A 16529-nucleotide genomic window follows, 5' to 3' on the forward strand; every position below is an offset into this window, starting at 1 on the left:
CTTCCCTCTCGTCTCTGTGGCTCTGCTTTCCCCTGCTGGCTCTGGAGGACGGCCGCGGCCGCTCTCCCTGGGTGGGCCACGTCGTGGTGTGCTGACTTCCCGGCTCTGGAGGCCCTGGGTGTCTGAGCATGTCCTTTTTCCTGGATGTTCGGGAGGACTCTGGCTCGGGGGGGCCCGTGGACTGTGGGCTTCGGGTCCCGGCGGTGTGTGTCTGGGACACACGGAGGTGGCTTGTCCCTTTGCACGTGGGTCTTTGTCTGCAGTCCTCCGAGGGCCTCGCTTCCTCTCTCAGCTTTTACTGATGCGATGCCACGGCAGGGGAGAGAGCAGCGCTGTCTGCCTCGGAAGCCTTCTGACGGTGGGGCAGATACGGTGCTCACAGAGTCTTCTCGCTCGCACGTCCGAAGGTCTGGCTTGTGTGGAAATGTGTAGCCAGCTCGGAGCTCCTGACAACGAAGCTGTCTCTGGAATATTAATTGTAGAGTGTTCTTTTAAGACATTGAGGGTTGTTCCCTTTTGAAACTCACCTGAAATCCCTAAATAGCTGCAGTTTGGGCTGATTTCTTAATTTGTTAACCAGGTTTTCTGAAACCTATTTTCTTCGAGTTTCAAATGCTTGTAAAGCTGCTTGTTTAAAGCCAGAGAAGGAACAATATGGTTTTCTCCTTCTCCCTTTGCATGTGAACGTGAACTCGGGCAAACTACTCAGACCCATCAGGAAAGAGAAAATCAGTTTGGAACATTTACAGTAATGCTGGTTTTAAGCAGCAATAGTGCATGTATTTTATGTGCATTATAAACAATAAAAACTATCATTTTTTCTTAATGTGTATGTTTTCCTAATAAGGCAAAAATGCAAGCATTAAAAAAAAAAATCCCTGCAAATTAAATTGTACATTTTGTGAAATTACAGATGGCAAAACCAGAAGTTGAAATAAGATGTATATTCTATTTATGTATTACAACTAAACGACTTCCTTTTTTTTTTTTTAAGATTTTATTTATTTATTTGACAGAGACAGCGAGAGAGGGAACACAAGCAGGGGGAGAGGGAGAAACAGGCTTCCCGCGGAGCAGGGAGCCCGATGTGGGCTCGATCCCAGGACCCCGGGATCATGACCTGAGCCGAAGGCAGATGCTTAACGACTGAGCCACCCAGGCGCCCCTAAACGACTTCCTTTTTCCATCCCTTGTTCTCTTGCTTTTGGTAATGACTTCTAACATGAGAACTTGTGGGTGCGGTCTTCATCAAGGTGGCCGCGGTCTTCATCAAGGTGGCCACAGTCTTGGCTGTGGATGTCTGAGTGAAGGATGGGCAGAGCTTCTGGAAGACCTGCTCACTGTTACTCTCCCAGGCCGTCTCTTCACGGGCTGGGCTGGGGCAGTTCTGCACAGACCGGTCTGGATTGGGCAGGACCCACTTGTAACACCACTCTGTGCCCCGCCCCGCCCCCAGCAGTTGGTGCTCCGAGCCCAGCACCTTTACCCTTCCCAGGCCAGCAAAGACTGGTTCCCGGATGTCCCCGCACCTGGAGCGTGGGAGAATAACAGGGTCAGGTAGCCAGGCATCTCGGAATCTTAACAACAGGACGCATCCTTCACTCTATGATTGTTCCACATAAACAAGCTAAGATTTTCGGTCAATGTCAGGAGTTTGTGGTCCTCTCAAATGGCCCCTGAGTATGACACAGCCTTTCCCTTCACTGCCATCCACACCACTCCTTACTCTCTGTTTTGTTGGAATCTCTGGGGCCTTTTTGTTAATGCAGCGACGCTGTTTTAGAATCCTTCCTTGATGGGGCGCCTGGGTGGCTCAATGGTTAAGCGTCTGCCTTCGGCTCAGGTCATGATCCCAGGGTCCTGGGATCGAGCCCCGCGTCGGGCTCCCTGCTCAGCGGGAAGCCTGCTTCTCCCTCTCCCACTCCCCTGCTTGTGTTCCCTCTCTCGCTGTCTCTCTCTCTGTCAAATAAATAAATCTTTAAAAAAAAAACAAAAAACTTTTCCTCGGCAATTGCATAAACCTGACAGCTACATTACGTTTAGTTACTTACACTTCTGTTTTTTCTGATTACTTTCTGTCCTTATTTGGAAAGAGTGATAAGACGCATGAGGGATGGTCACCCAGTAATACACAGGTGTCATTGAGAAGTGTGTCCTAATGTCCAGAGAACTTTGCTAAGAGCTTTCCATGGATTAGCCCATTTGGTGCTGGTATGACATGACCTGGTCGGCTCCACCATTACCTTTATTTTAGAGGTAGCGATACAGCGGGGCAGTGGTGATGATTGGTGTATTTGAGTGGGGCGGTTTATTCAGAAGATCCACGTTTAAAGGTCTGGTTTGGACAGTTTCTGGGTCTGTTGTGAGCTGTTTGCCCCTCTTCGGGACCATGCTCCTGCCCTCCTGGAATGTGTAAATGGGAAGAAGGGGGATTCCGAGTTACCCGGCTGGGAATTAGGGACAGCCGAACCACGCTGTTACGACAGTTCACGCGGCAGCCGTGGTCAGACTGGGTAGGCTTACCGGGCAGTAACACGCACGGCTGGGGGTCCATCGCCAGGCTTGTTGCTTTGGCCCTTGTGGCCGGTACCACAGGTCAGCTCCTTCTGTGAGCGGAGCAGGAACAGTGTGAACAGAGATAGTGGTTGAATTTCAGCCCGTTGAGTTTGGATCTGGGACATGTCTGGAGTTTAGGAGAGAAGTTTTGGTGGCTCGTATACGTTTGGGACATGCTGACACATAGCTGGGCATTAAAGCCATGAGGTCTGGTGGGATCACAGCAGGGTGCAGACAGCAAAGAGTAAAGGACCAAAAACAGAGCCCCGGGCCCTCTGACTTGAGGATGCCTTGGAGAACAGGGGAGCCAGCAAAGGAGAAGGAGCAGTGGGAGAGGTCAGAGGAGAGCCAATATTGGTAAAGTTCTGGAAGCAAAAAGGAGCAAAGTGCATCCTGTGTTTCTGTGAGTGCCCCTCAGGCCTGCACTCCTTGGGGCCGGAGCTGCGCTGCGTCTGCTGGTCTTAATGTCCCCAGCAGCCACGCTTGTTCCTGGCTCATAGTGCAAGACTGTGTGTGCCGAATGAACTCATCCTGGCGTATTTCTGGAATGTTCATTTGCTTCCCACGATGAAGAAGGTACACATGTTTATAGTTAACTTGACTGGGAGCTTGGTAAGCTCTTGTCCTTGTCCGCCTTCACCTCATCCAGTTCCGATCTGGTGCCGTTCCAGGGCCCAGTGTCATTCAGGGACGTGGCCGTGGACTTCACCCAGGAGGAGTGGCAGCAGCTGGAGCCCGAGCAGAAGACCACGTACCGGGATGTGATGCTGGAGAACTACAGCCATCTCGTCTCCGTGGGTGAGGAGAGCCCGCTTTCTCGATTGCTAGGATACATGGGGTTTCCCTCAAATGTTACTGAGTCTGAGTTTGAGTTTGATGGGACAAATGTGAGTGGTCTGTTTTGGGCACCATTTTGGTCACCTCCCCAGTGAAAGGTTCCAATTGTGGTGCCGGTCGTGAGGCAGCACTGACCTCAGACGGCAGAGACCCAGCAGCCCGGCGGTCAGGCTCAGGTTCTCCTTCGTTTCTGTTAACAGGCTGTCACATTATCAAACCGGAAGTTATCATCAAGTTGGAGCAAGGAGAAGAGCCATGGGTAGTAGAAGGAGCCTTCCTGCCGCAGAGTTACCCAGGTGTGTGCGCGCGGGCGGTGCGGAGACTGCTAACTTGGAAGTTTTTCCCAGGAATCGCTAACGGGAAACCTGCAGAAGGGACTGCAGACAGTCACCCGTGTGCCCCAGCTACCCGAGTCCCACTCCCGGCGCCTTCTTCCTTCCTCACAAGAACCTGTGTTTGCAGAGTGTTGCCATGCTTCTCCCCCCAGAGCCCCCCCCCCGTCACTTCCTTCCTCCCCCACGCTTCGCCCCACGCTTGCCCCCACGGCATTTCCAGCCATCCCGTTGTCGTGGGTTCTTTCAGTTCTTAGGCCTTCGTAAGTCTATCATTGAAAAGTAACTGATGTGACTCTTCGGTTCTTGCCACCTTCCTTTTTTCTTCCTCTTTTCTGTGAAATACCTCGGACTGGTTTCTGTCCCTGGTTTCACGTCTCCCTTCTCCGAGGTCAGATTCCAAACCCCAGCCTGTGCCTGAGCCAGTGAGTTCGGTTCACCTGTGGTCTGTGTGCTGCTCGTCCTTCCCACGATCCAGCCCCGTCTTACGTCTGGTGACAGCAGTGTCTGGGCCTCCCGCCTGTCCCCGATACTCGTGTCCACCTTGTCTCTTACTCACCATTCGGTCCCAGCGCTTGCCCAGCGTCCTGTCACGTCAGGCGCTCAGTGAGTGAGGTGCACGGGAGTGAGGTCCTTTCCCTCCACCCTCCAGAAAGTGTCTCTGAAGGGTCTGCTTCCACCTTTGGTGGATTCTAGTTCCTGATTTCTTCTCAGGGCTCCTCCGACCTCTGTCCTTAGGGTTGTTGTTTGCCTGTTTTTTTATGCTTTACCATCCCTGTCCTCCTGTCCTCCTGTCCGGCATCTCCCGTGGTAGCTGCCCTGCGGCCCCTCATGCTAAGTGCACTTGCAAGATGGGTTCCTCGAAGTTTCCGGTTGATCTCACAGGTGGCCCAGGAGGAGCCTTCGGTGATTCCCTGCTGCTTCCTGAGGGAGTGTACATCCCTCCTCTTCCTGTGCTGCCTGGAAAATCAATGTTCTGTGGTTTCCCACAACTCTTGCTACACCCCACGGGGTCCTCGCTCCTAAATGTCTTCTGTTCTTGTGGTTATTGTCCCCGTCACTTTATTTCAGAGGGGCCTGCTCTCTTTGTCAGATAGCAACATGTTCTTCCAGTCTGAGCCCAGTTTTTCCACCCCTCCTTGAAGTTTTTCCTTTTAGCTCTTATCATTCTTTCAGTCTGCTCCTTCTCTCTAAGTGACTCTGCCTCATGGCCATACCTTGAAAAGAAATTAGGTTTGATCAAGTAATCTGTTATTTGGTAGGATATATTTTTTGCTTCAGCTTTTTTTTTTTTTTAAGATTTTATTTATTGGAAAGGGAGGGGGAGAGAGAGAGTGCATGAGTAGGGGGAGGGGCAGAGGGAGAAGCAGATTTCCCCCGAGCAGGGAGCCTGATGCAGGACTCGATCCCAGGACCCTGGGATCATGACCTGAGCTGAAGGCAGCCGCTTAACTGACTGAGCCACCCAGGCACCCTTGAGCTTCTTTCTTCCCCAGATCAGTATGTAATGTGTTTTCCCTTACCTTAGTATGTAATGTGTTCTCCCTTATCTTAGTATGTAATGTGTTCTCCTTTCCTTAGTATGTAATGTGTTCTCTCTTCCTTAGTATGTAATGTGTAGTCTGCACTTGAGTATCTGAGGCGCCAGGTAGGTGAAAGAACATTCTTGTCTGTCTGTTGAGAAATAATTTATAAGCAGATCTGTATACGCATGCCTGAGTCACATCCCCATTTACTCTGCAGGTGCATGAAAGATACCCATAGGATTCAGATGAAGAGCAACAGCTTTGATTTCTCTTCGGGGGTTCAAAGAAAATAGGGAAGAGAGTCATACTTTCTAAGAGACAGGATTTGGTTAACAAAAGAGAAGAGAGTTGCATGGTACATTTTAAAACTCTGCCTTCACATGGACTGTTGATGATCCGAGGCACGGCTGAACCACTGAGCTAAAGTCATTGTATGGGGGGTAATTATTTTCAGCTTTTTCAGGGGAAATGGAGCTAATTGAAGTGAGAAAGGATTTAAGAAGTTTTCGTTTTTTGTGTTTAAACACGGAGATTCCCTGAGGGGTTTTGAGTAGATCAGGGCTGGAGGTCAAGTGAACTGGATAAAGCAGTAAGAGTGCAGACTTTGGAAGTGAGCTCGGGCGTTGTTGGCACCACAGCGATCTCAGGAGACGCCTCTGGTGCCTCGGGCGGGAATCCGTGTCTCCCAGCTTGCTGCGAAGCGATGCAGCGCTGAGTGCCGGTCCCCTCCTACACACCGAGCCCCCCCTTGGGTGTATCAGATGACATTGTTTGCCCAAGAAATAGCTTGGTTTTCCTAGAGCAGAAATTATTCTTCATAGACTAATATAAACCCAGTTTGGAACCATACTGTGAATCCAGGTGGAAAGTGTTCTTTATCAGATGTTTCCCCCCATTTTATCTGTCGACATTTTGGCAGTGGACTCAGGGGAAGCAGTAGTTTGGGGAGGACAGGGTCGTTACAGTTTCATTTGATGTGGATGACAGCGAGTACAATAGTCAAGTTCATCTAAAAACTTGGAAGTAAAAATAAAGAGCAGTTTAGGGGATCTGATTTGTAAGGTTTGTAAGTGAAAATGAAACCAAGTGAAACTCAGGAGTGGTGAAGCCTGTTCACAGAATGAAGTGACAGCACTGTGTTGGAGGCAGGACTCGGTTAAGGAAATCGCCAGGAGACTGAAAATGGGAAAACGAGCGGCTGCGTTACTGAGCCTGCGTTTTGTGCTCAGAGCACTTTGTGAATTTATGTCATCCCACGGCGACCCTATAACGTGGGTACCGTTGTCTCTGCGCCGCCTGTGGGTGATGCTGAGCAATGGGCGACGTAGGGACTCCCCCAGGTAGCCAGAGCGCATGCTGTATCGTCCAGAGAGAAACAGAGTTCCGTGGTCTGACTTCAGGTTAAACCATAACATCAGAGAGTGTTTATGAAATCGTAAACTTCTGAAGGGCTGGCGTGCTCTGGTCTGTTTTGTCCTTCCTGTTGCACATACGGAGTTCCTGGGGCTCTCCTCCCATGTGATACAGAACCACAGGGAGTTAGAGCCCTAGCCACACGGCTGCTCCTCTAAACATGAGGAGGTTGGGTGTGAGCGGATTTGGCCCTGCTGTGCAGAATCTGGGCAAAATAGTTTGGAAGGATCTAGGCCCATGAGAACGTTGCCACAAAAATCTCAGTAAAAGGTGATGGTGCCTGAAACCGTCGCCTCCCCCAACTCGTGCAGTGGTGTGGCGCAAAGTGCCGGTCCCCTCCCCCACACCTGCTCGTCCCCGATACCTGTGCACCCCTTCGCCCCGCGCTGCTCCGTGTTGCCCTTTGTGCACCCTGTTTGCTGTGAGTCCTTCCATATCTGCGTATCAGCTGTTCATCCACCATCCTCTGTCTTCCCATCACTGCTCCGTGTATATATCTTACTATCTATGCCCGGTTTGGACAAAATCTTACAAAGTAGCAAAGATCAGAGGTGCTTGTGTTTTTCCCCTTTCCTCACCTCAGAGGTGTGTGTGTGTCTGTGTGTGTGTGTGTGTGTGTCTTTGTGTGCACGTGTTTATTCCAAACCATAACAATAGGGGAAAGAAGTACACTGGGAATTATTTTCATCTGTCCATGGAGCTAGCATCTACACTAAAATGAAATGCTTACATGTAAGTCACCTTCCATTTCTTACGTAGGAAGATATACAAAATTTTGTTAATTTTGCCTCTTTTTAGAAGAAGTCTGGAAAGCCAATGATCTGGGAGAAAGAGTCCAGGAAAATGAAGGCAAATATTCAAGGCAAGCTGTATCCATCAACAACAAAACCCTGACTGAAGAGAGAGGTAATGGTCTTGGTAAGACTTTTAATGTGGAAACGAACCCCATTCCTTCAAGAAAAATGTCCTATAAATGTGACTCATGTGAAAAGAGTTTGAAATCTATTTCAGAATATATTAGTAGTGATGGAAGCTATGCAAGAATGAAGCCCGATGAATGTAGTGCGTGTGGGAAACCACTTCCACACGTTAAACTTGAGAAAACTCATCCAGGAAATGAATCTTACGAATTTAATCAAAATGGGGGAGGTTATAGTCTAAATGAAGAAAGTATTTATCAGAACATTCATATTTTGGAGAAACCCTTTGAATATATTGAATGCCAGAAAGCCTTTCAGAAGGATGCAGTTTTTGTTAATCACATGGAGGAGAAGCCCTATAAGTGGAATGAATCTGAAATAGCCTTTCTGCAAATGTCCAACCTCAGCGTACACCAGAGGTCTCATATGGAATTGAAGCCCTATGAATGCAGTGCATGCGGGAAATCCTTCTGTAAAAAGTCAAAGTTTATCATCCATCAGAGGACTCACACAGGAGAGAAACCTTATGAATGTAATCAGTGTGGGAAATCCTTCTGCCAGAAGGGGACCCTCACCGTCCATCAGCGCACACACACAGGGGAGAAGCCCTACGAATGTAACGAATGTGGAAAAACCTTCTACCAGAAGTTACACCTCATTCAACATCAGAGAACTCACTCAGGAGAGAAGCCCTATGAATGTAGCTACTGTGGAAAATCCTTTTGCCAGAAGACACACCTCACACAACACCAGAGAACACATTCAGGAGAGAGACCCTACGTTTGTCACGACTGTGGAAAAACCTTCTCCCAGAAGTCAGCACTTAACGACCATCAGAAAATCCACACGGGCGTGAAACTCTACAAGTGTAATGAATGTGGTAAGTGCTTCTGCCGCAAGTCTACACTCACCACACATCAGAGGACGCACACCGGAGAGAAGCCCTACGAATGTAACGAGTGTGGGAAATTCTTCTCACGGCTGTCTTATCTCACTGTACACTACCGGACTCATTCGGGAGAGAAGCCCTACGAATGTAACGAGTGTGGGAAAACCTTCTACCTGAACTCAGCCCTCATGAGACATCAGCGAGTGCACACCGGAGAGAAACCGTACGAATGTACCGAGTGTGGGAAACTCTTCTCTCAGCTGTCGTACCTCACTATACACCACAGAACTCATTCAGGAGTGAAACCGTACGAATGTAATGAGTGCGGGAAGACCTTCTACCAGAACTCAGCCCTCTGCAGACATCGGAGAATACATAAAGGAGAGAAGCCCTACGAATGTTATATATGTGGAAAGTTCTTCTCCCAGATGTCGTACCTCACCATACACCATCGAATTCATTCAGGAGAGAAGCCCTATGAATGTAGTGAGTGTGGTAAAACCTTCTGCCAGAATTCAGCCCTTAACAGACATCAGAGGACACACACAGGAGAGAAAGCCTATGAGTGTTACGAGTGTGGGAAGTTCTTCTCTCAGATGTCCTATCTCACCATCCACCACCGGATCCATTCGGGAGAGAAGCCCTTTGAATGTAATGAATGTGGAAAAGCCTTCTCTCGGATGTCCTACCTCACTGTACACTATAGAACTCACTCCGGAGAGAAGCCCTACGAATGTAACGAGTGTGGGAAGAAATTCTACCACAAATCAGCCTTCAATAGCCATCAGAGGATTCACAGGAGGGGGAATGTGAGTGTACTGGATGTGGGGAGGCTTCTCTGAAGTCGGAGAACCTTTCAGTGTGGGAGTGGGAGACGCCTGCCGACGTACGTCAGAGCTCACACGGGTGTTGTGCACAAGCCTTTGTGTTACTCAGACTTGAAGCCTGAAAGTTCACAGGGTAGAAACTACAGCTGTAACAAGACCACAGGACTTACCGGATACCAGACTATATAGGAGTAAAAACTGATATGTATTTAGAAGGTGTATGCACTTCACCGTGGACTCAAACTGTTTTACACATCAGGGAATTCATACCAAGGGAAAAATCTCTCAATTTTAAGGAAGTGGGAAACCTGCTCCTTTGGAAATTATTAATATTAAATGTTATGTTTCTGATGTAGTATCAAGCTTCTTAAAAGCAAAAGTACAGACGATAAAGATACTTGTGTAAATAGAAGCTGTAAAATCAGCTGACAGTAATCAAGACCACAGCATAGCAACCTCTCACTCACACGGGAGTGGTTCCTGGGAATGTAGGACTTACGTTCATTTGAGGGGTTTTTGGTTTGTCTGCGTGCTTTTTAGGATGCTGCATTACAGGAAGTGTATGTTCAGTTTGAATCATGTTTGAAAAGCCATTGTATCTTCATTAGAATGATTTGTAGACATGGTAAGATGATCCATTTTAAATAGCTCCACCTTGTTAGTATCCTGATACCCTGGTACCGTCCCTGAACTAACATCTGATAGTCTCAAGTACTTCTTGTATTCTTGCCTGGCATTTATAAATGTCTTTGATCATTGTTAAGGAATGAAGTCTTCTGTAAAGAAGCCAGTGTTTTAATAACATGTTCAGCTGTATCTGAGTCAGCAAGAGTTAGAAATCTACACGTATGATAGAAAAGTGCTTAGATAATTTTAAATTGCTAATGCCAGACTTTTCCAGTAGTAAGAAGCGCCTGTAGTACTCATTGTACTCTATACAGTAATATTTACTTAAAATATTTAAGTACTTAAGATATTCCCATTTATATCAGTTTTTTTCCATCTGTTTTATTTGGATGCTTACAGAAGTGTGCAGAGCACACATACTATGTAATTTAGGAATTATCTGTATTTTTATTTGATAGGATAGTATTTTTAAATATTGTGCTCTACTCCTTCCTTCCTGAATGAGGAATTCTTCCTGTGGGTTTGTGGCAGACACTGTTGAGTGACCCTGGTCACTCCTTACTGTTTGCTGGCGGAATTTGGGGATCCATTCCTCCTTGTGGAATGGGGGGGAAATCCTGACTAGTTTCAACCATATTGATAATCCCCTTCTCATTGCCAGCAATTGGTTTAGAATGGTCACGGGACCCAGTCCTATTCAGATAAACAGAGATATCTGACAGGTTATTTCTGGAAAAGGTTCCCTCAAAGATTCAAGGAATGAGTCCCGCAGAGTGAAGTAGAGTCTTTTGTTGAACATCGCCTTCACGGCATGTGATGCCTGGTTGTGTCTTTCAACGCTGAATTAGAATTTAAGCATGGCAGAGCAGAGAGACTGGGAGAACCTGGGACCTGGACGATGTGGAGCCACTGAACCAACCAGCCGTGTAGCTCGTGCACCTCTGGGCTGTTGCTTCTGGAGGAGACGAAATTTACTTTGGAGCCAGTTGATTTCGGTTGCTCTGTTAGGGACAGCTGAAGATAGAGTTACACCTTCGTAGGAATTATGCAATGGAGAAGTGGACTTCAGGTAAATCACTTATTTAGAAGTACTGATCGAGGTTGGTCTTATTTTCTATAAGTTTTGATGTAAATAGTTTGAGCACTACAAATCAACTTGAAACAATTAAATGTATATGTTTCCTCGAATGGTTACATCATTGACCTTAGAGCCTGATAACGATGTCAGATACACCTTCCTTCTTACAATGCATGACATTAAATTTGTTCAGGTTAATTTATGTTATTCATGGATCATCACTCCACTGTTGGTTCACAGTGTATGGTGTGGAGGTAAGGACCTTTGCTTTCCAGTGATCAGCCCGAGAGCCTATATTTGAATAACAGCCCTGCCCACTGAGGTGAAATGCTGTATTTTTCATGTATTTGAATCATTCATGGAATCCGTTTTTGTTGCTCAGCACTTTCCCTCCATATTCTTCTAGCAGATTGTGAGTATGCTTCATGACCGGAATGAAAAGTCTGTTAGATCGTATAGTTTGTGTAGGAAAATATATTCATAGTGTATTTGTTGAAATGATAGCTACAAAGATTTCCCACAGTAGTTTGTCCTCATAGCTTAAATACACAGTATGCATTTTAAGTAAAATATTTAAAAAGTATAAATGGTTTACAGCATTCTTTCTCATGGAGTGCCTGTGCGTGAAAGGGCCTGGTGCACAGACGTGGTCCTGAACTGCGTCTCTGATGACATAGTGACAGGATTTGTTCGTAGTCGCAAAGCGGTCAGTGTTTTCTTACTACATCTGAGTGGGCTCAGTGGCATGTTCTTTAATGACACTGTTTTTCTTCTTCCCTAGAGGCACTTAAAATAAGTTTGTCTTAAATTTGATGGAATGCAGTATTTGAAAAGTTTCTAACTGTTCCTGGCAAGCGTGTAAGATATATAGGCCTGAGTTCATGAGGGAGAGCGCTAGAGAGACGTCTGCTTCCCTGTCCTGCAGCAAGCACCAAACGTGGAATTGGGGCAGAGCGTGAGTTCTTGTGTGTTACACACAGTGACCTGATAAAATTTGGAGTGTGAGCAGATGATGAACTCTGAGAGTGGTTTTCAAGGGCTGAGCAGAAGGAAGACCCTTCCTGGCAGGTGGACATGTGAGATTCCCCCAGTTTTTTTCTATTGTCCTCAAGTCAGTGAAGCAGTGTCAAATAGGTCAGATCGAAGATGTGTTAACACCAGGGCCCTGTCCTCTCAGAGACCCCAGAGTCACCCTCTTCTCTGTTCCATGGCCGTGTGCCTGGCTGTGCTGTGCAGTTAAGCTCCCCAGGGAAGGCTGGATAAGCCACACGACTACAGCCCAGATAACTGCCCACTTTATAGAATGCCTGCAAATAAAACAAGCAAATTCCTTTTCATCACAGAGATGGCTGCATCACAGATAAATTACTTTTCCCTTCCCTGAATGTAAAGTCTATGATTCCTGCCAAACTGATGAACTAGCCTGGGCTGCTGACTCGTTCCCAGATTCCAACTCTGGGGCTGCCGGAGAAATAAGAGCGGTCTGCGGGTCCAGGGAACTGCAGTGGGGGGCCCCTGGGGGAGGTGTGAGCAGCCAGAGACACTAGAGGGGCAGGTGCTGGGGAACTTTGGGATTGGAGTCCCCTACACTCTCCTGCTCTCCACTGCAGCGTCCCAAGCACATTCTTGTCCAGCACGGTGCCTTCATGAAACAGAAAGCAGGTGCACCAGCTCCATGCAGCTGAGGTGAGGGCTGCACACACCACACATGCCCGGAGCAGCCTCTTCTCGCTCCACGGCCAAGTCCTCACAGTAAGTAGGCACGTTTCTGGATGGAGGAGATCCTTCTGGTGATGACGTAACATGCCGAGAGGAGAGGATCCATCAGGAAGGGGGTTCCTCCTAGCTGGGGGTGGGCTTTCTCTTCTGTAATACATAGGTCTGCTGAAGCCACGCTGCTACCCGTTATCGTCCTGGAGTTGCAGATACCCAAGCGAAAATTCATGCTGGAAACAAACAAACATAGGAGTTACTAAGAGCACACCATACGTCTCCACAACTGGCAAACTTAATGGGATGTAAAAATCCAGATTTCAAAATTGTCTTACAAGACATCCTTTAAAAAAAGTATATTGGTTGTATGAAGCAGGAACAGTTACTCCAAAAGAGGGGGCGGGGCATGGACACGGCCAGAGACCCAGACAGTGGGCTGTGTGGTAACAGGAGCGGTTCGCCCAAGATGCCAGGAAGGAAGAAAGGGATGCATGTGAAAACGAAACACTGAGGCCAGAAGACAGTAGACATAATACCCATATCCTGGGGTTCTTAAGACAGGGTGGGAAAAAAATTATGAATTAAAAATTTCTCTGAATTAAAACATGAAATTATAAAAGGGGCTTTTGTGATGCCGAATGGAAAGGTACAGAAAAATCTCCAGTCTATAAAGCAAAATTGTTTAAAGACCAATAACTAGAATACATGAAGATACCCAGCAAAATAGCAAGAAAGGGCAGTGCTTGGAATCATCTGTCATTAGAAATACACACGTTAAACCAGTAAAGTACCCCTTATGCTGGTGAGAGGGGCAGAAACGACAGTGCCGTGTAGTATCGGTAAAGAAGTGTTAAACTGACCCAGAAATACCTTTTAAAATTCACGTGTGTGCCTTGTTGTGCAGTCGTACTGCTGATATGCTTTTCTGTCCCAGAGAAATTCTGTACGCACGTGGATGTGTATACAGGGCGATTCTGTCCACACGATGTGCGGATAGCCCAGGTCGCAGGAAGAGGGGAGTAGATGCAGAGGAAGCAGTGGAGTGCTTGCTCTCCGGCAGTTAGGAGCAAAGACCGGATCTGCACGTAGCACATCTGATAACACATAAATAAGAATTTCAAAAAAAGGAATGAGCTTTCATGTAACTAAATATTTGTATCCGTTAACATGACACAGCACACACACGCCCCTGACAGGCTACAGCGGAATGGGCTTCCGGTCATACACGGACGCGTGTGAATGGCTGTGAAGGGGAAGAGCGTGGAATCGGGGTTTGGAATGAAGAATCAGGTTAAGAATGGTTTCCATGCAGAAACCAGTATTGAAAATAAATGTTTTGAACTGAGGGGCATGATGAACACTGTTCTCCAGGACTCCAGAAACATTAAAACACAAAAATTAAAGGACCAGAGAAATAAAAATCCTCAGTGTTTTATGCTGTTCAGTTTTAGCCTGAGTTTTACAGCCCAGGTGCCTAAATGATGTCTGTGTCCTTTTTGGCAACTTCACCCCAAGCCAACTTCCAGTAAAATGGTTAAATGATTGTAGCTGGTCCATTTGTTGGTCATTCTGTACTTTAATTAAAAAAAAATTTAAGTAGGCTCTGGGCCCAGCACGGGGCTTGAACTCAGAACCCTGAGATCAAGAGGCGCATGCTTTACTGACTGAGCCAGCAGGTGCCCCGGTCACTGTACTTTGAACTGTCCTTCCTGGGACGAGGGATGACCCTCCCCCCTCAGGAGGATGTGCATGGCTCCGTAAACCTGCTGAGTGGGACAGCCTGTGCTGGTCCGCGCACCGGTGCCCCCCCTTCCTTCTGTACGAGCCCCCCTTCTGTCCAGTTTGAGCTGGCACCCCACTGCAGCTCTGACGTCCCAGCTTCAGCTAGCCATGGCCAGGAGGCTGCGGTTAGGTCCACGGGGTGCTAGGGTAACGTGTCATCTTCTGAGTCATTCTAAAAGAGGACTATCCCTCACTGACTTCCTCCCTCCCTCGGCTGTGACCGAACCGTGGTGCTGAGCTGCCGCCTTCCCTGAGAACAAGGATAACACTTGAGGGCCAGGCTTGGCCGACGGGCCCTGGGAGGGGCCTGCTGGGAACACATCGGGCTTTGTGGGCACAGCCTCCGCGGCCACTCAGCCCGCCCTCTAGTATGAAAGCACCTCTCCTGATAAACCTTTATGCGTGGGACACAAATTCCAATTTCACATGCTATAAAATATTTTGATCTTTTAAAAAAACTACTTAAAAATGTAAAGCCCATTCATTCTCAGCTTACAGGCCGTACAAAAGAGGCAGGCGCCAAATGTGGCCCATGAGCTGTGCCTTGCTGACTCCTCTCTAGGGGCTGGAGAAGCAACAGGATAAAGGGGACCCTTCCCTCTGGAGCACAGCCTGGAACGGGGCTACCCTACCTCCCTGGACCGCCTGTTAGTTGGGAATTGTATGGGAGAGCACTCTTCTTTCTTGGCAGCCGATCGGACACTGATACAGAACTAGCCAACAAGAAATGAACCACTGCCATTTCTTCTAAACTGTGACGAATGTGTCCCTCCCAAACCTCATGGTACACACACGACTAGGGAGTAAGTCATGGGAAGAAAGTAGAGTAAGGACAGCCCACTCAAAACCTCTGTAATGTAACGAGATCTAGCAGAATCTGCAGCAAACCTAACAAAAAATAGTAGCACAGTTTACAAATTTTAAGTTCCTTACAAAAGAATGCAGTATTTTTATCTTTAGAAAAATGTGTGCTCAGATCTTGATTTCTAAATATTCTTCATCAGATGGAACCAGGGCTGCTCAGGAAAACAGCACAGAACACTGACTTGTCAAAGGGAAGTGCTCAGCACTGATGGGAAGGTGCGGCAGAGGAGGGGAACGGAGGGCTCCGTCCTCCCCGTAGGAGCAATTGGTGAGCTGGCAGCCTCTGCAGAACTCTAGAATCTAGTCCCAAACTCTCAACCAGCAGGGGAGGCATGCTGAGGGCGGCCCTGTGCAGCCACAGAGCTGGGACTTTTGCCTGCCTGCCTGCCTGCCTGCCATCCCCTCCACCTCAGATCAGCTGCCACATGCTGACGGCCTGCAGTCCAGGCAAGTCCCGGGGCTGGGGGGGGGGGGGCGCGAATTACAGACCTTGTTCTCGAACAGCTGCGGAGAGGGTGTTGCCTGCTGGACCGCTGTCTGGAGGAGGGCTACACGGCTTCCCCGTGTCCCAGACTCACATCCGTCACGGGCCTGCGCAGCTTCCCGGATGGCTTGTGCCACAAGCACGTAAAGGCCAGGTGCTGGCTGTGAGCCAGCTGTGGAAGGAGTGGCCGTCAAGGTGAGCGGCAGAGAGACACCTGGGAAGGAAGAGGTTGAAAAAGTAGAGATGTGTGGGAATGAGATTCTAGAAGATTCCATGCGTGCCAGGAAATCACCTGTGCCCACACGGGCTTAGAGAAGTCTGTGCACTCTCACCTCGGAGGGGCCTCCAGGCTCCACAGAAACAACGTGGAAGGGCAGAACGGGAACCAGCTTGGCTAAGAACAGAAGGTCTGCAGAGACTGGGGGTGTTGTTTTTCCTCTTTTTCTCCCCACCTCTTTTTAAAATCTTTTTTCAGCTCCAGATGTTTAAGGAGAACCTGGCAAAACACACCTAATCCCTGAGTTAATGGAACAAAGAACTCAGTGGCTGCTCATGACAAAGATTACACACCTACTGAAACAGAAAAGTCTGTTTAAAACACATAAAAAGAGGGCGCCTGGGTGGCTCAGTTTCTTAAGCGACTGCCTTCGGCTCAGGTCATGATCCTGGAGTCCCTGGATC

At 48.0% G+C, this 16529-nt stretch overlaps 1 protein-coding gene and 1 long non-coding RNA gene across 2 annotated transcripts in view; one reads left to right on the forward strand and one right to left on the reverse strand.

Moving 5' to 3' along the window:
- Positions 1 to 13030, forward strand: part of ZNF12 (zinc finger protein 12) — a 15764-nt gene extending 2734 nt beyond the window's left edge. The window contains exons 3-5 of the mRNA XM_032394118.1: positions 3228 to 3354; positions 3594 to 3689; positions 7463 to 13030. Of these exons, the coding sequence (XP_032250009.1) occupies positions 3228 to 3354; positions 3594 to 3689; positions 7463 to 9315 (2076 nt within the window). The 3' untranslated portion in view covers positions 9316 to 13030. The remainder of the gene's footprint in view (positions 1 to 3227; positions 3355 to 3593; positions 3690 to 7462) is intronic.
- Positions 13031 to 13166: 136 nt separating this feature from the next.
- LOC116625514 lies at positions 13167 to 16471 on the reverse strand. Its single transcript, XR_004298089.1, has 3 exons — positions 16181 to 16471; positions 15854 to 16062; positions 13167 to 13812 (listed from the first exon to the last, which is right to left on the reverse strand). It is a non-coding gene; the product is annotated as an uncharacterized LOC116625514 (long non-coding RNA).
- Between the last annotated feature and the right edge of the window lie 58 nt (positions 16472 to 16529).

This window comes from Phoca vitulina, unplaced genomic scaffold, assembly GCF_004348235.1.
Source record: "Phoca vitulina isolate PV1807 unplaced genomic scaffold, GSC_HSeal_1.0 scaffold79, whole genome shotgun sequence".
In the NCBI taxonomy this organism is placed as follows: Eukaryota; Metazoa; Chordata; class Mammalia; order Carnivora; family Phocidae; genus Phoca; species Phoca vitulina.